General features: G+C 43.5%; 1 protein-coding gene across 1 annotated transcript in view; it reads right to left on the reverse strand.

Annotated features, from left to right (window-relative positions):
• CFAP58 (cilia and flagella associated protein 58) overlaps nt 1-27,005 on the reverse strand; it is a 115,768-nt gene that overhangs the window by 75,111 nt on the left and 13,652 nt on the right. Inside the window, exons 3-5 of the mRNA XM_040361658.1 lie at nt 20,435-20,583; nt 5,990-6,146; nt 4,772-4,966 (exon numbers count right to left, since the gene is read on the reverse strand). Coding sequence (XP_040217592.1) covers nt 4,772-4,966; nt 5,990-6,146; nt 20,435-20,583 — 501 coding nt within the window. The remainder of the gene's footprint in view (nt 1-4,771; nt 4,967-5,989; nt 6,147-20,434; nt 20,584-27,005) is intronic.

Genomic DNA, 27,005 nt, shown 5'->3' on the forward strand with positions numbered 1-27,005 from the left:
GAACAGGCTGCAGTGAGGAGCAATGCTGCAGATGGGCACAGATCAGGCTGCATTGAAGCTGCAGATGGACACAGATCTGGCTGCATTGAGGCTGCAGATGGGCACAGATCAGGCTGCATTGAGACTGCAGATGGGCACAGATCTGGCTGCATTGAGGCTGCAGGTGGGCACAGATCTGGCTGCATTGAGACTGCAGATGGGCACAGATCAGACTGCATCGATGCTCAGATGCTTCAAAGTGGTTTATTAAAAAAAAAAAAAAATTCCTGAAACTTACCTCTTAAATTGGGGTGCGTGTTATACGCCGATAAATCTGGTATTTCTCACAGAAAAGTATTGCAGTAACACATGTTTATTCTCTTTGTGTGTATTGGAACAAAACATAAAAAGGGAGGTAATATAATTTTATATTGCCCACACATGTTTCTTGCCCCAGGACCATCGGTCCGTTTTCATCAGACGAACCGATCGTGTGTACAGGGCACACGATCCTTTTTATCTGCTTTCAGGTGTGATTTTTATATAGCCCACACCCGTTTCTTGCCCCAGGTGAGTTTAAAGGAGCATCACATGCGTGAAACAATCTTATTTATCCACAATTTTGAAAGGGTGGCAAGAATTTTGACCAGCCCATTTTTGGAGTTTTGTGTGACATTATGTCCAATTTGCTTTTTTTCCTCCTGTTTTTTTGTTTTGTTCCAATACACACACACAGGGGCAGATCCACAAATAACTTATGCCGGTGTATCATCGGGACAGCGTCGAATTTTCCATCGTTTGCATAAAACTTTCACGAATAGGGCTTTGCGTAAATTACGTTCACGTCGAAAGCATTGACTATTTGCGACGTGATTTCGAGCATGCGCACTGGGATACCCCCACGGACGGCGCATGCGGTGTTAAAAAAAAAAACGTCATGTACGTGGGGTCAAGATGAATTAACATAAAACACGCCCACATCTTAGTCATTTGAATTGCGCGCCCTTACGCCGACACATTTACACTACGCCGCCGTAACTTACGGCGCAAATTCTTTCTGGATACGGAAACTACGCTCTAAGCTACGGCGGCGTAGTGTATCTGAGATACACTACGCCTGCCTAAAGATAGGCAGATCTTTGTGGATCTGGCCCAAAGGGAATAAACATGTGTATAGCAAAACATGTGTTACTGCAATACTTTTCTGTGAAAAATACTTAGGGCCAGATTCACAGAAGAGATACGACGGCGTATCTCCTGATACTCCGTCGTATCTCTGTGATCCGCCCGTCCTAACTATGTGGCTGATTCATAGAATCAGTTACGCATAGATAGCCCTAAGATCCGACAGGTGTAATTGACTTACACCGTCGGATCTTAGGATGCAATTCTAGGCCGGCCGCTAGGTGGCGATTCCATTGCGGTCGGCGTAGAATATGCAAATGACTAGTTACGCCGATCCACGAAGATCCGCGCGTTCGTCGCAATCTCGTACGTCGTCGCTAGTCGTTTTTTCCCGTCGCAAAGTTACACCTGCTTTAACATTGCTTATCTTTAGATCAGCCATGTTAAAGTATGGCCGTCGTTCCCGGATCGAATTTCGATTTTTTTTTTTTTTTGCGTAAGACGTCCGGGAATACGAAACGCTGTAACGCACGTCGCCGTTCAAAAAAAACGTTGGGCGCCGTAATTTCGCGCAAAGCACGTCGGGAAATTTTAACACGGAGCATGCGCAGAAGTTCGGCGTGGGAACGCCCCTAATTTAAATGGTGCCCGCCCCATTTGAATTAGGCAGGCTTGCGCTGAGCGGATTTACGTTACACCACCGCAAGTTTACAGGTAAGAGCTTTGTGAATCAGGCACTTACGCTGTAAACCTGCGGCGGTGTAACATAAATAGGATACGTTACGCCGCCGCGGAGTAACGTAAATGTCTCTGAATCTGGCCCTTAATTTTCTGGAAAAAATTCTGGGGTGCCAACAATTTTGGCCATGACTGTATGTGGTATTTATGTCATTGTCAGGAGCTGGGGAATTTATTTTGGGTTGTTCTTTCATGGAAGGTTATGATAATAGCAAGAAATATTCAGGTACATTTTTTAAAACGATTTTGTGACAGTTTTCCTTTGATAATTAAAAAAAAAGAAAACAAAAATCAGGAAATATTTATTACCAATTATACCATATTGGAAGCACAATTTGTCCTGAAAAAAAATATATATATAATCTACCTGGATACATAAAGTAGTTGCAATGATTTGTACAGTTTGACTAATACATGTCAAAGTTACAAAACTGTGTTCAGGCGTTTGGTTTACGCTCCGTCATGAAGGGGTAAAAAGAAAGAATATTTAACGTTATCGGTAAATGTAGTATTTGCTCATGTCAGACATGATCCAATGAAACAAGCATAAAACAAAGTAAAAAAAAAAAAAGTACACAGTGCCCTATGTTACGCAATAGCTCTCCAAGAACGGTTCCTTTGTCGAATAAAGATAATTTCTGCGCCTTTCAGAAAATAAAACTGAGATTTGGAGCAGCTGGCAGCTAAACATTTAATGTACATTCGCCAAAGTGGAGCCCGCATGTCACAGTAATCATTGTAAACGAGAGTATAACCGGTAAAGTGCCTCGCCAGCTGTACGCCGAGCGGCACATCCGACCGGCACCCTCTTCGCAGTTGCAGATATGGTTGTAATTAGTGATCTTTAGTAGCGTGCTTGTAATAATTAGTACACTAATTGCCAACATTTGTTCTGTAACATTTTATCACCAGAAAATATCTGCTTCTCATCTCTTTCCAAGTTTGAAAGACTTAAAGGGACCCTGTCAGGAAAGTTAAACCGACAAAACAGATCTACCGATTGTAAACACTTCAAATTCTCCTGCTGCCTGCACCACTGACAGCCCATTCACACCTATGCGACAAGTAACGCCGCGTACGCGGCGTATTTTGCTGCGATTTGTTTAATTTTTTTTTTTTTTTTAACAAGACATTGCATTGATGTCTATGGCCGAACGCCAATGCCGCCTGAAAAAAAGGGTCCGGGACTTGTTTTCAGGCGGCAGGCGTATGGCGTTTCGGCGTTCGGCGTGAGATGTGAACCATCTCATAGACATCAATGCAAATTCGCCCCTCCGGTGTATGGAGCGTCGGGCGTTTTGTCACCTAGGTGTGAATGGGCTGTGAATGTTGAGAAAAAGTAAAAGTGATGAATTTTATTAAAAAATATAAAATGAAAACTACTCACAAGCGTAGGTGAAAGGTTCACAATGTAAAAAAGTTTCCACAATTAGCAGCAATGAGTCAGACCCCAAAACACTCCAAATGGTCATAGAGGGTGTGATAAGGACCACTGCCGGCTGACGCGTTTCGAAGGACAAACTTCTTCCTCAGAGCCCAGCAGTGTTGCCTCCCTCAAATGCCCCCGTCTATATGCACACACATAAGCACCACTACCACTTTCTTATGTGTGTGCATATATACGGGGGCATTTTGAGGGAGGCAACACCGCTGGGCTCTGAGGAAGAAGGTTGTCCTTCGAAACACGTCAGCCGGTAGTGGCCCTCATCACACCCTCTATGACCATTTGGAGTGTTTTTGGGTCTGACCTACATCCCAGACCGGTAGTGGCCCTCATCGCACCCTCTATGACCATTTGGAATGTTTTTGGGTCTGACCTACATCCCAGACCGGTAGTGGCCCTCATCGCACCCTCTATGACCATTTGGAATGTTTTTGGGTCTGACCTACATCCCAGACCAGTGTCCATGTGCTGTCTCCATGTACAATCCCACTAAAGGTTATATATCATAGACATTATCTCATACATTTGGCTTACTAAATACAGTGACTTGAAAAAGTATTCATATCCCTAGCGGTTTGCATTTAGGACAAAAAGTTCAATTTCACATATTTAGGCCCCGTACACACGACCGTTTTCCTCGACAGAATCCATCAAGAAACTTGGTGGCAGAGCTTTTTCTCCGAGGAAAACGGTCGTGTGTATGTTTTTCATCGAGAAAACTGTCGTGGAACTCAATGAGAAAAAAAGTTCTCTTTTTCCTCGCCGGGAGTCTCAATTTCCTCGTCGTGTTCCTCGTCGGGCTGGTTTTCGACGAGAAACACGTTCGTGTGTATGCTTAGAAACCCGCACATGCTCAGAAGTGTGGCGCCAGTGGAATCAAACTTCCCCTTTATAGTGCCGTTGTACGTGTTTTACGTCACCGCGTTTGAGAACGACGATATTTTATCTTGACAGTGTGTACGCAAAGAAAGCTTGTCAAGATTCTCGACAAGCCTAACAAGGAACTCGTCGAGGAAAACGAGGTTTCATTTACGACGAGTTCCTCGGTCGTGTGTACGAGGCCTTACTTGCAAAAAATTTTAAACATTTATAATTTTTCCTTCCACTTTTTGTGCCACAAATTATGTGCCACTTTGTGTTGGGGGTGCGCGCTATACGCCGGGGCGCGTTATATGAAGATAAATACGGTACATTTACGCTTTTGGTTGTAACATGATAAAATGGGGTATGAATATTTTTTTAAGACACTGTATTACTTTGTTATCTTATGGAATGACAAAGTTATTGCGGAATAAAAGGCCTATCGTGGAATGTAAAAACAACTGGTCCTTAGTACATCAGAAATATACAATTACGGGAGCTGAAGTATTTCAAGCATATTATAATCGGAGGTCTATGTACAAGGCAGATTTACTTCCATATATGTTAGTGCTCTATAAATCAATGATGACAATAATCATCTATGAATGGGTGATGAACATTTACCTTTGTTTCTTTGAGTTGCTGTTCCAGTTTCTGAAGTTCCTCCTTGTTTTTCTGTAACGTTGACTGTAAGGATTTAATGTCGGACTGCTTATTGTCCAACTCACTCTGCACATTTTTCAGGTCCTTCTCCAGCTTTTCTTTCTTACGAGCTTCCCGAGACGCCTCATTCTGACGCACCTGTATTTCCTGCTGATACTGGAATATAGAACAGAAGAAAGAATTCATAAACCTCAGGATGGTTGTGCAACGCTCATAGCTACAGCAGGCCATAGGCAAAACCGATCGAAATTCATGGTCGTTCATTATTCGCCTCATTACGCCGCAATCGAAAGAGCCCGATCCAACATGCTGCATTTTCATACAATTGTATGCGTCATTTATGGTTTTCGATCAATGGAACATTCTGGTTTTGACTCGTCTATGGCTTGCCTGAAACCTCGTACACACGATCAGTCCATCCGATGAGAACGGTCTGAAGGACCGTTGTCTTAGGTTAACAGATGAAGCTGACTGATGGTCCGTCGTGTCTACAACCCATCGGTTAAAAAAACGATCATGTCAGAACGGGGTGACGTAAAAAACAACGACGTGCTGAAAAAAATGAAGTTCAATGCTTCCAAGCATGCGTCGACTTGATTCTGAGCATGCATGGATTTTTAACCGATGGTTGTGCCTACTAACGATCGGTTTTGACCTATCGGTTACCAATCCATAGTTTAAATTTAAAGCAAGTTGGCTTTTTTTTAACCAATGGTTAAATAACCTATGGGGCCCACACACGATCGGTTTGGACCGGGACCGTTTTCATCAGTCAAAACCGATCGTGTGTGGGCCCCATAGGTTATTTAACCATCGGTTAAAAAAAAGCCAACTTGCTTTAAATTTAACCGATGGATTCCTAACCGATGGTAAAAAAATGATCATTAGTAGGCACAACCATCGGTTAAAAATCCACGCATGCTCAGAATCAAGTCGATGCATGCTTGGAAGCATTGAACTTCGTTTTTTTCAGCACGTCGTTGTGTTTTACGTCACCGCGTTCTGACACGATGGTGTGTAGGCACGACGGACCATCAGTCAGCTTCATCGGTTAACCGATGAAAACGGTCCATCGGTCCGTTCTCATCGGATGGACTGATCGTGTGTACGAGGCTTTACTTATGCCAGTTACCACTCCTGCCTGTAAGAAAAAACGACTACACAGGTGTGGGGTCTCACCTGAGACATGTTCTGCTCCAACTTCTCTTTATCTTTCTCTGCCTCCTGCTGCTGATTGGCCGCTTGCATTAGATTCTCGCGCAGCTTTACTACTTCGGATAGCAGTTGGTCTCTCTCTTTTGCCAGATCCTCCTTGACACTCAGTAACTCATTTAAACTATAAAGTGATATAAAGAATTTATACAATGTATGCAGAATATCAGTGTTCACATGGAGTGATCATAATAAAGTCTGCAAGTTTTCAGATTCTGCTTATAGATGGCGAGAATGTTTTTAGACTTCTATTTTTCTACTAGGTGATTATTAGCCAACAGGTTGATTCATTTCAGTTGCTTGAATTTACATTATTTCCAAATGTTCCTGTTTCAAATATTTTATTGAATTTTATAATTCCATTAACAGGGCATGTACAATAATATAATAGAAATAGATATTCCATTAATTAACAGAACATGTACAATAGTATAGTAGAGAAAGGCGTAATCATTCAGGAAAGTAACTCTTATAAATGTAAATGAAAATAGATAACCTAGCGGATTGTAGGATAAGATTATGTAACATTAAATAATCATAGCTTCATGGCAGCTATTTGATGACAAGTAATTGAGAAATTAAAGGGGTTGTAAAGGTACAATCTTTTTTCCTAAATAGCTTCCTTTACCTTAGTGCAGTCCTCCTTCACTTACCTCATCCTTCCATTTTGCTTTTAAATGTCCTTTTTTCTTCTGAGAAATCCTCACTTCCTGTTCTTCTGTCTGTAACTCACCACCGTAATGCGAGGCTTTCTCCCTGGTGTGGAGTGTCGTGCTTGCCCTCTCCCTTGTACTACAGGAGAGTCAGGACGCTCTCTACGTTGCAGATAGAGAAAGGAGCTGTGTGTTAGTGGGCTTCCTGACTCTCCTGACTCTCCTGTAGTCCAAGGGAGGGGGCGAGCAGGACACTCCACACCAGGGAGAAAGTCTTGCATTACTGTGTGGAGTTACAGACAGAAGAACAGGAAGTGAGGATTTCTCTGAAGAAATAAGGACATTTAAAAGCAAAATGAAAGGATGAGGTAAGTGAAGGAGGACTGCACTAAGGTAAAGGAAGCTATTTAGGGGGTGGGGGAAATTGTACCTTTACAACCCCTTTAACCCCTTAACGCCCGCCGCACGACTATTTATGTCCGCAAAATGGCACGGACAGGCAGATGGGCGTATATATACGTCCCTGCCTTCTAGCGGGTGGGGGGTCCGATCGGGACCCCCTCCACTGCGTGCGGCGGGCGGATTCCCTCAGGGAGCGATCCGGGACGACGGCGCGGCTATTCGTTTATAGCCGCTCCGCCGCGATCGCTCCCCGGAGTTGAAGAACGGGGAGAGCCGTATGTAAACACGGCTTCCCCGTGCTTCACTGTGGCGGCGTATCGATCGAGTGATCCTTTTTATAAGGGAGACTCGATCGATGACGTCAGTCCTACAGCCACACCCCCCTACAGTTGTAAACACACACTAGGTGAACCCTAACTCCTACAGCGCCCCCTGTGGTTAACTCCCAAACTGCAACTGTAATTTTCACAATAAACAATGCAATTTAAATGCAATTTTTGCTGTGAAAATGACAATGGTCCCAAAAATGTGTCAAAATTGTCCGAAGTGTCCGCCATAATGTCGCAGTCAATAAAAAAATCGCTGATCGCCGCCAATAGTAGTAAAAAAATTTTTTATAAAAATGCAATAAAACTATCCCCTATTTTGTAAATGCTATAAATTTTGCGCAAACCAATCGATAAACGCTTATAGGTAGAAGAATACGAATCAGGCCTAAACTGAGGGAAAAAAAAAAATTTATATATGTTTTTGGGGGATATTTATTATAGCAAAAAGGAAAAAATATTGCATTTTTCTCAAAATTGTCGATCTATTTTTGTTTATAGCGCAAAAAATAAAAACCGCAGAGGTGATCAAATACCACCAAAAGAAAGCTCTATTTGTGGGGAAAAAAGGACGCCAATTTTGTTTGGGAGCCACGTCGTACGACCGCGCAATTGTCTGTTAAAGCGACGCAGTGCCGAATCACAAAACCTGGCCTGGGCATTTAGCTGCCTAAAGGTCTGGGGCTTAAGTGGTTAATTGTCAACAAAATTCCATTAACAGAGCATGTACAATAATATAATAGAAATAGATATTCCATTAATTAACAGAACATGTACAATAGTATAGTAGAGAAAGGCGTAATCATTCAGGAAAGTAACTCTTATAAATGTAAATGAAAATAGATAACCTAGCGGATTGTAGGATAAGATTATGTAACATTAACCACTTTAGCCCCGGGCCTGTTTTTCAGAGTCGGTGTTTACGAGACAAAACCATTTTTTTTTGCTAGAAAATTACTTAAAACCCCCAAACATTATATATTTTTTTTTTTCTAACACCCTAGAGAATAAAATGGAAGTCATTGCAATACTTTTTGTCACACCGTATTTGCGCAGCGGTCTTACAAGCGCACTTTTTTTGGAAAAAATTCACTTTTTTAAATGAAAAAATAAGACAACAATAAATTTGGCCCAATTTTTTTATATATTGTGAAAGATAATGTTACGCCGAGTAAAATGATACCCAACATGTCACGCTTAAAAATTTCGCCCGCTCGTGGCATGGCGTCAAACTTTTACCCTTAAAAATCTTGGTAGGCGACGTTTAAAAAATTCTACAGGTTGCATTTTTTGAGTTACAGAGTAGGCCTAGGGCTAAAATTAATGCTCTCGCTCTAACGATCGCGGCGATACCTCACTTGTGTGGTTTGAATACCGTTTTCATATGTCGGCGCTACTCGCGTATACGTTCGCTTCTACGTGCGAGCTCGTCGGGACGGGGCGCTTTAAAAAAATTTTTTTTTGCTTTTCGCATTTATTTTTATTTATTTTACAATTTTTAACACTGAAAAAAAAAAAAAAAAAAAAAATTATCACTTTTATTCCTATTACAAGGAATGTAAACATCCCTTGTAATAGAAAAAAGCATGACAGGTCCTCTTAAATATGGGATCTGGGGTCAAAAAGACCTCAGATCTCATATTTGGGCTTAAATGCAAAAAAAAAAAAAAAAATTTGGAAATGTCATTTTTTCAAATGACAAAAAAAAATATGTTTCTTTAAGACGCTGGGCGGGACTGACGTTTTGACGTCACTTCCGCCCAGCGGAGCTATGGGGACGGGCGAAGGAGATTTTTCCTTCAGTCTCGTCCCCGCTCAGCTGCCGGATGGTCGCGATCTCCTCCGCCGCTACCGACGGCTCCGGTAAGCGGCGGAGGGCGCGGAACAGCGGCGGGAGGGGGGGGGCCCCTCTCCCGCCACCGATAACGGCGATCTCGCGGCGGATTCGCCGCGGAGACCGCCATTATCGTTAACACGGCCTCCCACAGAAGAGATGAATATCTCGATTGTGGCAGCAGCTGCTGCCGTTACCGAGATATTCATCTCTAAAGTGATGACGTATAACGGCGGTGGGCGGTCGGCAAGTAGTTAAATGTCATAATCATAGCTTCATGGCAGCTATTTGATGACAAGTAATTGAGAAATTAAGTTGATTGAAATAATATAATATAATTATGTCATCTATGAAGAGAATAGAAATATTTCCAAATTTTCATCCGCACGTCCACAGTTATGCCGCGTACACATGGTCGGAATTTCCGACAACAAATGTTCAATGGAAGCTTCTTGACGGAAAATCCAACCGTGTGTATGCTCCATTGGACATTTACTGTCGGAATTTCAGACAACAAATGTTTGAGAGCTGGTTCTCCAATTTTTCAACAACAAAACTTGTTGTCGGAAATTCAGAGGGTCTGTACACAATTCCAACGCACAAAATTCCACGCATGCTCGTCTATTGAACTTCATTTTTCTCGGTTTGTACGCGTGTACGTCACTGCGTTGACGTTCAAAATTACTGACAACATTTGTTTGACCGTGTGTGTGTGTATGCAAGACAAGTTTGAGCCAACATCCGTCGGAAAAAATACAGTTTTGTTGTCGTAAATGTCCGATCGTCTGTACGTGGCATTAGGATTATTTCAAGCTGAATTTCAGGCAAACATTTAAATACAGAGGCCCGGATTCAGCTAGAATTGCGCTATTTTTACGGAGGCGCAGGGCAACGTTTTTGCCCTGCGCCCCCGCAATTTTTTTGCGCTGCCCTCGATTCACGGAGCTGAAGCTCCGTAAATTGCGCGGGCGTGCTGGCAAAATGCCCGGCGCAAGCGCGCGCAATTTAAATGATCCCGTAGGGGGCGGCAATCATTTAAATTAGGCGCGTTCCCGCGCCGATCGTAGAGCGCATGCTCCTTCGGGAAACTTTCCCGACGTGCATTGCGGCAAATGACGTCGCAAGGACGTCATTTGCTTCAAAGTGAACATGAATGGCGTCCAGCGCCATTCATGATTCACTTACGCAAACTACGTAAAATTAAAATTTCGCGACGCGGGAACGGCGGGTATACGTAACATTGGCTGCCCCTGCTAATAGCAGGGGCAGCCTTACGCAAAAACAGCCGTAAGGAAACGGCGTAAATTGCGTACGCAGGGCTCGCGCAACGTTGTGAATCGGTGTTAGTATGCAATTTGCATACTATACGCCTAGCACAACGGGAACGCCACCTAGCGGCCATCGCAAGAATGCAGCCTAAGATATGCGGGCATAAGAGCCTTATGCCGCGCAGATCTTAGGCTGCAGTCGGCGTAACGAGGTTCCTGAATCAGGAGCATTCGTTACGCCGGGGCAAGTAAGCAATTGCGCTGTGTAACCTATGGTTACACAGGCGCAATTGCTTCTTGAATCCAGGCCAGAGAATTTAAGCCTGCTGCAAAAAACAATACCGGGGCTATAATATCTTCAGCCATAATCTCAGTAAACCATATATATTGTGGTCGGCAAGAGGTTAAAAAGGAAGCCCCTAGAGACTGTTTATTTAGCTGGAGGAGTGAATGTTGCTGTCTGCCTGGCTGCCACTACACTAGTGGGAAAAGAACTTGGGACACAAATCAGTGGCCCTTGCGGGCTTTGAGCTACATAGTGTAGGCAGCACCAGCATCCTAGCAACCAGCTCAGTAACATTGGCCTGTGTATAGGGGACAATGTTACTGAGCTGCACGAAGTACAGATGTCTTATATAGATACTTTGACCTTAGTGCTGCCCCCCTCCAAGTGCCACCAGTAGTGGTCGCCTTAAGCAGCCCATAAATGATTTGATTTTCTCTACTTCCACCGCGGGTGGAAGGAAAGAAAATTGCTTGATTGCTCCCCATGCGCCCCCACCAGCAGAACACAATAGCGCCGCAGGAGACATTTCTCAGCAACACCGACTGTCTCCTGCAGAGCTATTGTGTTCTGCTGGCAGAGTGGGAACAGAGGGCCAAATTCACAAAAGAGATACGACGGTGTATCTCCTGATACGCCGTCGTATCTCTGTTTCTATCTATGCGACTGATGCATAGAATCAGTTACGCATAGATATCCATAAGATCCGACATGTGTAATTGTTTTACACTGTCGGATCTTAGGATGCAGTACCGCGGCCGCCGCTGGGGGGAGTTTGCGTCGTAAACCAGCGTCGGGTATGCAAATTAGGAGTTACGGCGATCCCCGACGGATTTTCGCGTTCGCTATGTCACCACTAGTCTAGTTTCCCGTCGCAAAGTTAGTCGTCGTTTTTGGTGCCCTAACTTTAGTCAGCAAACGTATTGCTGTCTAAAGTATGGCCGTCGTTCCCGCGTCGAAATTTAAAAATGAACGTCGTTTGCGTAAGCCGTCCGGGTATACGGAATTACGCTACGCGCGGCGCCGTTCGAAAAAATTACGTCACGGCGCGCAAAGCACGACGGGAATTGCGCAACTGAGCATGCGCAGTAGGTCCGGCGCGGGAGCGCGCCTAATTTAAATGGCACACGCCCATTTGAATTGGCCCGCCTTGCGCCGGAGGCCGCCGGCGTAGTTTTCATCGCAAGTGCTTGGTGAATCAGGCACTTGCGATGAAAACTTGCGGCGGTGTAACGTATCTACGATACGTTACGCCGCCGCTCACCTACGTGAATCTGGCCCAAAGAGCCTTCCCGGCCAGTAAAACACAATGATTACTGCTAGCGGCAATCTCAGCTGGCCCCTGCATGTATAGCCGGCCATAATTGGCCTTATTGGCACAATGCCCATCGGTATAACCAACAAATATTTAAAAACATACAACCCCCTCACAATAAAAAACATCAGGGAACTGAAATAGAGCCTTGGATAACATGGACCCGGGTCAGTAATCCCTGGGTGAATAATACAATGATATCTGCTTTTATTTGTTTTTATACAGGCTGGTCCCTTATTTTTATTAAATTCTGATGTAATGAAAGATTTATACATTTTACATTGCAAACTGAAAATCTTCTGGTACAGATTACAGTAATGCTGGCGTTTCTTCTTTTTTTTTAAACTAAAGTGGAGTTAGTCTTTGACACCGGATATTCAGATTTTTGCATAAGCATTTCTGGTTCTGTTTAACAGCTTAAGGACCTTCCCAAGCAGATATACTGCGGCAGGGCGACCGTCCTGCGCGAAATCACGTACTTGTATGTAATTTCGTGCACAGGGTCTGGGCGACCTGCTCCCGCTGCGATTGGACACAGCGGGAGCAAATCAGTGGGTCTGGCGGACGCAATGTCCACTAGGACACGCCGATCGTTGACAGTAGAGGCAGAACTGCGGCCTGCCTATGTAAACAAGGCAGACCACCGTTCTGTCAGAGAGGAAGATGGAGATCTTGTGTTTCTACTAATCAGGAACACGGATCTCTGTCTTTCTCCAGTTAAGCCATCCCCCAACCAGTTAGAAATAACTTCCTACGAGCACACTTAGCCCTTTGATTGCTCCTGATGGTAACCCCTTCCCTGCCAGTGTCATTAGCACAGTGACAGTGCACATGTTTAGCACTGATCACTGTATTCGTGTCACTGGTCCCCAAAAAATAGGCAAAAGTGTCAGTTAGGTGTCCAATTTGTCCACCGCAATGTCACAGTCCTGCTAAAAATTGCTGATCGCCACCATTACTAGTAAAAAATAAAAAAAAAATCCATAAAAATATGCCATAGTTTGTAGACGCTATAACATTTGTGTAGACCAAACAATATACACTTATTGGGATTTTTTTAACCAAAAATGTGTAGCAGAATACATATTGGCCTAAATTGATGAGGACATTAGGGGCCGGATTCAGGTAGCCCAGCGTAATGATGTGCGGGCGTAACGTATCTCCGATACGTTACACTGCCGTAAATTAGGGTGCAAGTTCCATATTCAGAAAGAACTTGCTCCCTAAGTTAAGGCGGCGTAACGTATGTGCTCCGGCGTAAGCCCGCCTAATTCAAATTTGGATGATGTGGGCGTGTTTTATTTAAATTTAGTGTGACCCCACGTATTTGACGTTTTTTTACGAACGGCGCATGCGCTGTTCGTAAAAGAATCCAAGTGCGCATGCTCGAAATTCCGCCCCAAATCGTCAATGCTTTAGATGTAAACGTAACTTACGTACAGCCCTATTCGCGAACGACTTACGCAAACGACGTAAAAATTTAAAAATTTGACGCAGGAACGACGTCCATACTTAACATTGCATACGCCTCATAATAGCAGGAGCAACCTTATGCCGAAAAAGCCTAACATAAACGACCTAAAAAAATAGCGCCGGGCGTACATACATTTGTGAATCGGCGTATCTACCTAATTAGCATATTCCTTGCGTAAATCGACCGAAGCGCCACCTAGCGGCCAGCGTAAATATGCATCCTAAGATACGACGGTGTAAGAGACTTACGCCAGTCGGATCTTAGGGAAATCTATGCGTAACTGATTCTATGAATCAGGCGCATAGATACGGCGCCGCAACTCAGAGATACAACGGCGTATCTGGAGATAGGCCATCGTATCTCCTACCTGAATCCGGCCCTAGATTTTTAAAACATTTTTATTGGATGTTTTTTTATAACAGAAATTAAAATGTTTTTTTTTTTTTTAAATTAGCAGTCATTTTTTATTTATGGCACAAAAAATTTAAATACCACCAAAAGAAAGCTAAATTTTTGGGGAAAAAAAGGCATCAATTGTATTTGGGTACAGCGTTGCACGTCAGCACAATTGTCAGTAAAACTAAAGAAAGAAAAAAATTTAAAATTAAAAAATAATAATAATAAAAAATTACCAATAAAAAAAAAATTAAGTAAAACTAAAGAGAAAAAAAATTGAATTTTTTTTATTTAATTAAAATTAAAACTACGCAATGCGGTATCGCACAAAATGGCCTGGTCATGAATGGGGGGGTAAACCTTCCGGGGCTGAAGTGGTTAAAACAATTGTGTTATATGAAAAGACTGATGTGATAAGGAAAGACAGTAGCGATTTAGATGAAATACTTCAGCTATTGGCTCTCTGAATTTAATAATCCCGGGACTTACTGTACCTACTCTACATGATCCATAACATGGTCACTCCTAAATCTTCTTCATCTTTGCTGTTCTCGATTAAGTCTTTTCGTATTTATTTGTTTACTTCTTCTTATTAGTCTCCAGCGTGGGGAACTAGACTGAAAGAGCTTTTTATCTTTTCTACGTTTTACAAAATAAATAAAACCTATGAAACTCAATTAGGGCCTATGAGATTTTCTTAGCTCGAATATTACAAAAAAAATCTCTATTTAATCCTGACAGCTCCAGAAATACATAGACTAATTACTGGGCATGTACTCCAACCAAGGCCAATAAATGATAAAAAGCTGCATAAAAGGAAGACAGGTAATACAGATTTTAAAGATCTATGGTTAGAAGCACGAATAAACATTAGGAACGGTTTTTAGTTATGAGCTCTCATGGCCTCCTACATAAAAAAATCATTATAAAGTATTTAAAGTTAAATTAAATTCAATGGGGTGGATTTACTAAAAAGACAACAGACTTTGCACTCTGCAAGAGCATTTTTCTCTAGAGCTTAGTAAATGAGGAAAATCTTTGCTAACTTTCATCAGGCAAAGTCAAATTGTTTTTTTTTTTTTTTCTTTGGATGTGAATTTTCTTTGGCTTTGATTGGGTATTCTTTGCAAAGTGAAGTTTCGCCTCATTTACTAAGGTCTGGAGCAACTGCACTTCATTAGCTAGATTCAGAAAGAGTTAAGCCGGCGTATCAGTAGATACGCCGTCGTAACTCTGAATCTAAGCCGTCGTACATTTAAGTGTATTCTCAAATTGAGATACACTTAAATGTAGCTAAGATACGACGGCCTGCGCCGTCGTATCTTAGCTGTCTAGTTCCGCCGGCCGCTAGGGGCGTGAACGCTGATTTACGCCTAGAATGCGTAAATCAGCGAGATACGCCTATTCACGAACGTACGTGTAACGGAATGACCCGGGACACCCAGAGACTTTGTGAGGATGGGGGATACTCCTGTGTCAGCGTCACTGATAACTCTTGGGTCCGAGTCCACTCTGTGCCCTTTGGGCATGGAGTGGCAAGTGAATCATAATTCATGTATTACATGAGATTTGACATCACTGATAGTTCGTATTGCAGGCTTTTGAGATACTGCAGGATGTTGACCCCAACCAGTCAATAGTGACTCATCTCTCTGGATAGCCTAGTGAGTTGTAAATGAGGCTAGCTCTTGAAAGGCCTTCCATTGTGTGAGGCTGTTGAGATGCTAACGAAGACTGCTTCTGTGCATTGAAACTAAGAGTCAGGCTGGCTCCTAGACCCTCTCATTATGTATACTGTTTATGTGTGGAATGTACTTGCGGAGACGGAGTGGGTGAAGGTGTTTTGTTGTTATTAATTAAGGAATGTTTAGTAATTAGCCTTAGTGTGTGATTAGGGGGGTGGAGATCTCATTGTTGCTTTAATGCCTGGTACTGTATATAAGACTGAGAAGAAACCATTAAAGTAGTATTACATTTGGAACAAGTACAGAGCTGCGTGTCTCGTCTTGATTCTGGGCAAATGAAATGGGATCGGGTCCTGTGTGGAGTGTCGATAAGCTGTCTTGGATGGGATGGAAGGTCGTAAACGGTGGTGACCGTTACAGTACGCTTGCCCGTCGCAGTAAAGATACGCCGTTTACGTAAGGCGTTTTCAGGCGTAAAGTTAGTCCAACAAAAAGCTGGCCTAGCCAATGTTAAGTATGGACGTCGTTCCCGCGCCGAATTTAGAAAATTTTACGTCGTTTGCGTAAGTCGTCCGTGAATGGGACTGGACGTAATTTACGTTCACGTCGAAACCAATAAGTCCTTGCGGCGTAATTTGGAGCAATGCACACTGGGATATGTCCACGGACGGCGCATGCGCCGTTCGTTAAAAACGTCAATCACGTCGGGTCACGAATCATTAACATAAAACACACCCCCTGTTCCTCATTTGAATTAGGCGCTCTTAGGCCGGCACATTTACGCTACGCCGCCGTAACTTAGGACGCAAGTGCTTTGTGAATACAGCACTTGCCTCTCTAACTTACGGCGGCGTAGCGTAAATACGATACGCTACGCCGGCTCAAACATACGCCGCCCTATGTGAATCCAGCTACCAAAGTGCACAGATTATTTGCCTTTTCGTAAACCAACCCCAATGATTCAACCTTTTTATTTTAGCCAACCCCTGCCTCTTACAAATTGTTAAAAAAAATGATAACAATAAAAGCCTATATAGACTGTAGAGGTCTTGTATGGGTTGCATTGTCACACTGGGGTAGAATTACTAAAACTGGAGCACTCAGAAACTTATGCTAGCCAATCAGCTTCTAATCTCAGCTTGTTCAATTAAAGTGGTTGTAAACCATAAAAAAAACCCTGCAAGACAAAAGCATAATGAGCTAGTATGCATAGCATACTAGCTCATTATTAATTACTTACCTTACATCGAAGCCCCCCGCAGTGGTCCCCGTACCCCCCTCTGGCACGGCGACATCAGTCCCAGTGTTACTTCCGGGTATCGTGGGCTGTGATTGGCTGGAGCCGCAATGACATCGCTCCCGCGCATTCGTGTGGGGAGCCACCGGTAACGGCACACTCAGTGAAGCAATGGCACGTGCCATTGCTTCAGTGCGCATGTGCTGATCACATCGACACATGCATCGGACAGGGGATATCTCCTGAACTGTGCAGGTTTAGGAGATATCCAGGGTAGCCACAGGTAAGCCTTATTATAGGCTTACCTGTAGCATAAAGTGGTTGTAAAGGGTTTAAAACCACTTTAAAAATAAATAAAAAATTCCTTTAGAGATCCTTTAAATAACAAACATGTTATACTTACCTCCAGTGTGCAGCTCGTTTTGCACAAAGTGTCCCCGAACCTGGTCTTCTGGGGTCCCTCGGCGGCTGTCTCTGGTCCTCCCTGCAAGGACTCAACACCTTCATGCGAGCGAGCTTGCATGGTGTTGAGTGCTTGCGGGCGCGCTCCAGTGATACAGCAAACGACCATAGCAGCTCACTGAATCACTCGGCCCCGCCCCCCCCCCCGGCGTGCCGCGTTATTGGACGTGATTGACATTGGTTTGCGCTGCTTTCAATCAACCAATGAATGAGCCGGGAAGATGGCCGAGAAGCCTGCGCGTTCATGGCGTGGGACTTTCGAGGGGTCATGTAAGTAATCGGGGGGCGGGGGGGCAGTCTTGTATGTTTTTTCACCTTAATGCATAGAATGCATTAAGGTGAAAAAACATTTACCTTTACACCCCCTTTGAGCTTTGGCAAAAAAACTGGAAGCTGATTGGTTTCTATGCAGAGCTGCACCAGATTGTGCCCTCCCATTGTGTTATTAGAGGTTGAGCCAGACTTTTAATGTTACTGGGGTAGATTCAGGTAGCAATTACGCCTGCGTATCCATAGATACGCAGCGTAATTGCCAATTTGCGCCGGCGTATCGACTTTTCTGTATTCAATAAGCTCGATACACCGACTGTAGCCTAAGATATGACTGGCATAAGGCTCTTATGCCGTCGTATCGTAGGCTGCATTCTTACGCTGGCCGCTAGGTGGCGTTCCCGTAGTGGTCAGCGTAGAGTATGCAAATTGCATACTCACGCCGATTCACAACCGTACGCGCGCCCGGCGTTCGCATTTTACGTCGTTTTCGTTCGTCGGTTTCTGCGTAAGGCTGCTCATGCTATTAGCAGGAGCAGCCAATGCTAAGTATACCCGTCATTCCCGCGTCGCGATTTTTGAAAATTACGTCGTTTGCGTAAGTGAATCGTGAATGGCACTGGACGCCATTTACGTTCACGTTGAAGCAAATGACGTCCTTGCGACGTCATTTACCGCAATGCACGTCGGGAAAGTTTCCCGACGAACATGCGCACTACGTTCGGCGCCAACGCGCCTAATTTAAATGATCCACGCCCCCTACGGGATCATTTAAATTACGCGCGCTTACGCCAGCCAGTTTTACGGAGCGCCCGCGCAAATTACGGAGCTACTGCTTCGTGAATGAAGCGTAGCGCAAGTAATTTACGGAGGCGTATCGTTAAAACGGTAAGAGTGCGCAGCCCTACCTGAATCTACCCCATTGTTTTTGATATTTTCAGTATAAATACCGGCGGCTCCCTTGTGGGTCATTGATTCTTTATATGTTTTTTCTCTTCTTCTTTTACTACACTATTACATTTTTGTCATTAGAGTAAAGACCTTGGATTTAGAAGACACATTTTATTGTAAGCTAGCAATACAAAAAATGATTCCAATTTTTACTTTTTAGTAAAAAGAAACGGACTCATCTTTGGCCACCTTAAAAATTGAGTTTGGAGTGCAGTTTGATATGCGAGGATTCTCCATCTGTATTTGAACCATTGAAGAGGTGGGAAAAAAGGAAACCTGTCCCCAACAGGGTGGGCGGGGGGGGGGGGGGGGGAATATATCGGTACCAGCTTGGACAGAATACACAAAGGTTTGTTATAAAAATATATAGGCCCGGATTCAGAGAGCAATTACGACGGTGTATCTCCGGATACGCCGTCGTAACTCTGAGTTGCGGGGTCGTATCTATGCGACTGATTCATAGAATCAGTTACGCATAGATTTCCCCAAGATCCGACCGGCGTAAGTGTCTTACACCGTTGTATCATATTTACGCTGGCCGCTAGGTGGCGCTTCCGTAGATTTGCGCAAGGAATATGCTAATTAGGTAGATACGCCGATTCAGAAACGTACGTCCGCCCGGCGCATTTTTTTACGTCGTTTACGTTTGGCTTTTTCTGGCGTAAAGTTACCCCTGCTATATGAGGGGTATCCTATGTTAAGTATGGCCGTCGTTCCCGCATCGAATTTTGAAGATTTTACGTCGTTTGCATAAGTCGTTCACGAATAGGGCTGTACGTAAGTTACGTTCACGTCTAAAGCAATGATGATTTGCGGCGTAATTTCGAGCATGCGCACTGGGATTCTTTCACGAACGCCGCATGCGCCGTTCGTAAAAAACGTCAAATACGTGGGGTCACAATAAATTTTAAAAAAACACACCCACATCATCCATATTTGAATTAGGCGGGCTTACGCCGGACCACATACGTTACGTCGCCGTAATTTAGGGCGCAAGTTCTTTATGAATACGGAACTTGCGCCCTATGTTACGGCGGCGTAACGTATCTGAGATACGTTACGCCCGCGGATAGATACACCATTGTATCTGAATCCGGGCCATAATGTTTTATTACATACATACAAAAATTTAAATATAAAATGAGTATCCCAAAATATCATAGAAAATGATACAGATACATTCCATAATAACATTTGGAAATACATCCCAACAATACATGTGTGTCACTATTATTACCAAATGTGCTCCATAGAGGAGAACAGAGGTATAGTGGATCCTCACAAATTCTTCAACATGTTTCACTGAGCTTTACCGCTTCATCAGGAAAATAATATATGCAATAGGTTGACAAAATACACATTGTTAATCCTGATTACTATCACATACAAATGTACATAGCATTACATTTTACAATTTGTAAAATTTTCCTTTGTGTCCCCATTGCAAAATGTAATGCTCTGTACATTTTATATGTGATTGTTAATCCCGATTATTATGTGTATTTTGTCAACCTATTACAGATAATATTCTCCTGATAAATCGGGGAAAAGTTCAGTGAAACATGTTGAAGAATTTGTGAGGATCCACTAAACCTCTGTGGAGCACATTTGGTAATAATAGTGACACACATGTATTATATATTTTTATAACAAACTTTGTGTATTCTGTCCAAGCTGGTACCGAGATAGTCCAGCTCCCCCCCCCCCCCCCCCTCCCTCCCTTTTCGTGACATGTTGGGGACAGGTTTCCCTTTTTCCAATCTCTTCAATGGTTCAAATACAGATAGAGAATCCTCACATATCAAACTTTAGATCAGTTCACCATGGATATTTGTTTATACCTTTGGACTTCATACCTGTGCTCCTGCCCCATGGATAACCCAGATCCTTGCTCCACCAGTTTGGACAAATTGTTAATCTCGCCTTTCAGGGAGTTGATGGTTTCTTTCGCTTTTTGGTCCTTCTCATAGGCCGTGTCCACCATCTTCCATGCTTTTTCTATTTCCTGTGGCCAAAAATATAACAAAAAAGATAAAATTGTGGTCAGATCATTCACAAGGTTCACATTTCCAGCCAAGAAGATGAAATTAACCTGCCCTGTACTAAAAGCGCTGAAGCTGAAGTTTCATCTGCTCATATTTTGCCTTCGCTGGCTCCTCTAATACCCCTTCATTGATATGCTAATGATATGTTTAAAAAAAAAAAAAAAAAGCTTTTTATTTCAACCCCTGCTCACAGCAGTGCGACTTGTCATGCGATTTGACAGTTCAAAAATCGCATGACAAGTCGCACCCTAAATGTGCCTATGGAACCGTTCAAATCGGTGCGCTTCTGACTTGCGCGAATTTGAAAAATGTTCCTGCACTATATATAATGCTGAGCCTCCATGATTGAAAAAAAAGAGAATGAAACGAGCAGGCCGGGGACAGTCAGGCTGGGGAGGAAGGCACTAGATGATGCTAGGTGTCATCCAACTCTTAATGCACACTTTGAGAAGCTAAAATCAGAATAAGTATAATTTTTAAATACCGGAAAGGAATCTTTATACAACTGTGCAAAACTGAAGAGAAGGCTGGAGTTTGGCTTTAAAGTTTATTTAAAGCAAAGTTCTACCCAAAAGTGGAAGCTCCGCTTATCTGCCTCCTCCCCCCTCCGCTGCCACATTTGGCGCCTTTTGGGGGGGGGGTTCCCGTTTTAGACAGGTACCCATCCCCACTTCCGAGAGATCGACGCGGCGAGATCATTCGGAAATTCGGCCCCCCTCCTCCTTCCCCCGCCACCGGGCCATTCAGAAAGGTTTCCCTTTCTACAAATGGTGGCAGCAGCACACGAGAGCCAATGGAGCGCCGATGGAGTGCCGATATCGCTGGATTCCAGGACAGGTAAGTGTCCTAATAGTAAACTCCACTTTAACCTCTTGCTGATTGTATAACTTATATATATATGGTGGCAAGGCGGCTCTACTGCACAGGATCACGTATCTAGTATGTGATCCTGCACCTACGGGTCTGGGGCGCACTGCTGGCGGACGGCTCCCTCTGTGATTATACACAGCGGGAGCTGGTCTCTGGGTACCGCCGAACATTCAGCACAGAGGCAAAACGATGATCCGCCTATATAAACAAGGCAGATCGCCGTTCTGTCAGTATTGAAGGCATGGATCGCCCCTGACGCCGACGCGCGTGCCCGGCGTGCGCGATCACCGCCGGACACCCACGATTGCTTGTTACAGAGCCAAACCCGGGAGCTGTGTGTGTAAACGTCAAAAAAAGCAGCATCTTTGAGGCTCGCGCCCCTGCCCATTGAAATCAATGTGCAGTGGCACTTTACCAGCTTTACCATTTTAACCCTTTTTCGAGGCACTAAAACTACGGTAAGGTGCGCTAAAATGACAGTAAAGTGACGCTATAAATAGCGCCGCATTACCGCCTGACACCCGGGCGCTGTGAGTGTGAAATGTAATGCAGTGCCTGTCCATAGAATCTTAGGTCCTACTTCATTATGCCAATTTTCATGTTCTCTGCACGGTGCTGGTGCCATGTTTCTGTAGTCCTGCATCATGGTTGTTTAATATTCTTAATGCTGTGGCTGTTGTAAGGAGACGTGCCATTTGCCAAGTCACCCTCACTTTTGCCTATTGATCTGTATATTGAATAACTTTGGAGACACAACCCCATACTAGGGACTTATCTTTGTATTATGTGGTCTTTTTTGTTGTGTTATTCAAAATAATAAACAGATTTATAAAAAAATATATATAATTTAACAGTGTCGTATCACAAAAAATGGCCTGGTCATGCAGGGGGTAAATCTTCTGGAGGTCATGTGTTTAAAGTGGTTTTAACCCCCCTGACAGTAAACCCGAGCGTGACTCGGGGTTGGTTTTCAATGCTAGTCACGCTCGGGGTGGACGTGCAGCGGCGCGGCTTACCTTTCGCTGGATCCACAGGCAAGTTACTTACCTTGTCCCTGGATCCAGCGATGCCACCCCGCTGTGTGAGCGAGCGGGTCCTCGCTCGATTCACAGTGTCCCCGTGTGCCGCCGATCTCCGTTCCCTGCGACGTTACGACGCACGGGGGCGGAGAACGGCGCCAAATTCAAAAAAGTAAACAAACACTTTACATACAGTATACTGTAATCTTATAGATTACAGTACTGTATGTAAAAAATACACACCCCCCTTGTCCCTAGTGGTCTGCCCAGTGTCCTACAAAACTGTTCTTTCTGCCTAAAAACTGGAGATTGTCCAAAAGTGTCCCTTTATGTCAAAAATGGTTTTAGATCAGCTAGAAAACAGCGATAATAAATTATAATCACTTGCAGAAATGTGCGATAGCGATTTGCGGGGAAATTCGTCATAAAAAAAAAAAAATAATGACAATTCTGCAACTGCAAATTTCAGTGATTTTGAGTTGATTACATTATTGAATAATTTTTATTATAATTATATTATTTTTTGTTATAATTATTTATAATTATTTATTATATTATAATTTATAATTTTGTTTAAAAAAAAAAATCATACCCGGGATGCCTACAAGACTCTTGCTTGGTCAGATTTAAGTGAGTTATTTCTAAAAATTACAGGCCTACAGTATAAAACGCCCAATTTCCTTGCAAAATAATTGTACCGCTTTTGGTACGTAATTCCAGACAGAATCATACCGCCAGGGAGGTTAAGGGCAGAAGTTTTCTTAGACCCCTTTCACACTGAAGCAGTTTTCAGGCGTTTTAGCGCTAGAAATAGCGCCTGTAAAGCGCCTGAAACTGCCTCCCATGCAGTGCATTGTGTGCTTTCACACCTGGGCGGTGTACTTGCGGGACGTTAGAAAAAGTCCTGCAAGCAGCATCTTTGGGGCGGTTTGGGAGCGCTGTATACAAAACGCTCCTTCCCATCGCAATAAATAGGCAGCGCTTCCGAAGCATCTGAAAAGCGCTAAGGAAGCGACGCAACACAGGAGTTTTTAACCCCTTCTTTGGGGTTAAAGGCGCCCCACTAGCAGCTGAAAAGCAGCGCAAAAGCGCCGCTTAAACATTGATAAAGTGACGCTAAAACGAGCAGCCCTTTACCGCTAACAGCCGGCGCTTTCAGTGTGAAAGAAGCCTTATGCCGCGTATACACGGTCGGAATTTCCGACAACAAATGTTCGATTTGAGCTTTTGGTCGCATATTCCAACCGTGTGTATGCTCCATCGGACATTTGCTGTCGGGATTTCCGACAAGAAAATTTTTAAAATTGGTTCTCAATTTTTCCCGACAGCAAAAGTTCTTGTGGGAAATTCCGATCGTCTGTATGCAATTCCGACGCACACAAAAATCATACGCATGCTCGGAATCATTGAACTTAATTTTTCCCGGCTTGTCGTAGTGTTGTACATGACCGCGTTCTTGACGTTCGGAATTTCCGACAAGATTTGTGTGACCGTGTGTATGCAAGACAAGTTTATGCCAGAATTATGTCGGAATTTCCGATCGTTTGTACGCGGCATTACTTGAATTCTATGCATTATAGTAAAAAAAACTTCTGCATGCAGCTCCCTTCCTTATACTTACCTGGCTTGATCTCGATCCAGTGCTGTGCTTGAGAGCAGTAGGTACACCCACAATGCCTGTGCTTACTCTGATTAGACAATGCAGATCACAGGGAAAATCAGAAGAGCCAATCAGAGTGGTTCTGTGCCTTTTGAGCACTGTGAACCAATCGTGAGAATTTTTAAAGATGTATCGCAGGTAGTGGGGTGATGTAAATTTTGGGGGGGAGGGGGGGCGCTCTAACTGGAGCTCTGCTTCAAAATAAAATCTCAGAACACCTGCATCTTTACTGTTTGGCAGTGTAAATGAGCCCCTTAAAACGGCCAGAAAGGAACAGAGAGACATTGAGAAATAGAAGCAGAGGACCCATCAGCAACCATCTCCCCACCCTCCTAACTAATCCTGATTCCTCATTTACATGTGTTCCTTCAAAGTCACAGTGAAGACCCTTCCTGATTGTAATCTCTAGTGATTACCCATCATTTTCCTCCTAACTCCATACCGTATTATGTTTGCAATTACCTCTCCCAGAATGCTCTTCAGAGCTGAACACGATGCAGGACAATGAGATCCCCTCCATTAAAATGAGGATTTAGTAGTTTTAGTATTCCGTGACATACAATTAGGAACACGGTGTCATCTGAATCAGAGCTCATTTCGTGAAATAAACCTGACTCTTCTTTTTTCTTTTCATCTACTGATTTCATTATAGAAAAAGGACCAAAAAGATTAGCATTCCAATCACCTGGGGAGAAGACTGATCCGATGTTCTGCATTGCAGAAGATTGCGGACAAAAAAAAAAAATTGGATTTTTGTACTCACCATAAAATCATTTTTTCTGAAGTTCATGGACAGACACAGCTCCAAATAATCTAGACAGTAGGGTTATGTTCCGTCTATCAGGAGAGGACTAGGCAGACATGTCAAATGGTTAAAAAACATGTAATACAGCAAAGCCGAACAGCACCGCCCAGGGGGCGGGCCCTCTGGTCATAACCCCTCACTCTGCAGTCAGCAGCTCAGTTCGTGGGTGCTGTGTCCGTCCATGAACTTCAGAGAAAAGGATTTTACGGTGAGTACAAAAATACTATTTTCTAAAGATGTCCCGATACTAGTATCGGTACTGATACCAAGCATTTCCCTGAGTACTTGTACTCGGGGAAAATACTCCGATGCCTCACCCGATACCTTGGCAGGCAGGAGAGTTGCAAGTCTTCTCCCCCCGTGCTGTCTTTCCCCCGTGCTCCATGCTGTCTTTCCCCTGTTACATAGTTACATAGTTACATAGTTAGTCAGGTTGAAAAAAGACACAAGTCCATCCAGTTCAACCACAAAAAACAAAATAAAAAACACAGTAAAATCCTATACACCCAACTTCATACCCACAGTTGATCCAGAGGAAGGCAAAAAACCCCAGCGGAGCATGATCCAATTTGCTACAGCAGGGGAAAAAATTCCTTCCTGATCCCCCGAGAGGCAATCGGATTTACCCTGGATCAACTTTACCTACAAATCTTAGTACTCAGTTATATTCTGTACATTTAGGAAAGAATCCAGACCTTTCTTAAAGCAATCTACTGATCTGGCCAGAACCACCTCTGGAGGGAGTCTGTTCCACATTTTCACAGCTCTTACTGTGAAAAAACCTTTCCGTATTTGGAGGTGAAATCTCTTTTCCTCTAGACGTAAAGAGTGCCCCCTTGTCCTCAGTGATGACCGTAAAGTGAATAACTCAACACCAAGTTCACTGTATGGACCTCTTATATATTTGTACATGTTGATCATATCCCCCCTTATTCTCCTCTTCTCAAGAGTGAATAAATCTAGTTCCTCTAATCTTTCCTCATAGCTGAGCTCCTCCATGCCTCTTATCAATTTGGTTGCTCTTCTCTGCACTTTCTCCAGTTCTCCTATATCCTTTTTGAGAACTGGTGCCCAAAACTGAACTGCATATTCCAGATGAGGTCTTACTAATGATTTGTACAGGGGCAAAATTATATCTCTGTCTCTGGAGTCCATACCTCTCTTAATACAAGAAAGGACTTTGCTCGCTTTGGAAACCGCAGCTTGGCATTGCATGCCATTATTGAGCTTATGATCAACTAAAACCCCCAGATCTTTCTCCACTACAGACCCCCCCAGTTGTACTCCCCCTAGTATGTATGATGCATGCATATTCTTAGCCCCCAAGTGCATAACTTTACATTTATCTACATTAAACCTCATCTGCCACTTAGTCGCCCAATCAGACAGAGCATTGAGGTCGGCTTGTAAATTGGAGACATCCTGTAAGGACGTTATTCCACTGCATAGCTTGGTGTCATCTGCAAAGACAGAAATGTTACTTTTGATCTCAGACCCAATATCATTTATAAATATATTGAAAAGTAAGGGTCCCAGCACTGAACCTTGGGGTACACCACTGATAACATTGGACCATTCAGAGTAAGAATCATTAACCACGACTCTCTGAATTCTGGCTTTCAGCCAGTTTTCTATCCATTTACAAACTGATATATCCAATCCTGTAGACCTTACCTTACACATGAGCTGTGTGTGCGGAACTGTATCGAACGCTTTTGCAAAATCCAAATATATCACGTCCACAGCCACGCCTCTGTCCAGGGTTTTACTTACCTCTTCATAAAAGGAAATCAGGTTTGTCTGACAACTTCTGTCTTTCATGAATCCATGTTGTCTGCTGCTTAAATAGTTTTTTTCCAGCAAGAACTCATCCATGTGGTCTTTTATTAAACGTTCCAGTATCTTCCCAACTATAGAAGTTAAACTAACAGGTCTATAGTTACTTGGTAAAGACTTTGTTCCCTTTTTAAATATGGGCACCACATTGGCCCTGCGCCAATCCAGTGGTACTATTCCTGTCTTTAATGA

This window comes from Rana temporaria, chromosome 8, assembly GCF_905171775.1.
Source record: "Rana temporaria chromosome 8, aRanTem1.1, whole genome shotgun sequence".
Taxonomy (NCBI): Eukaryota; Metazoa; Chordata; class Amphibia; order Anura; family Ranidae; genus Rana; species Rana temporaria.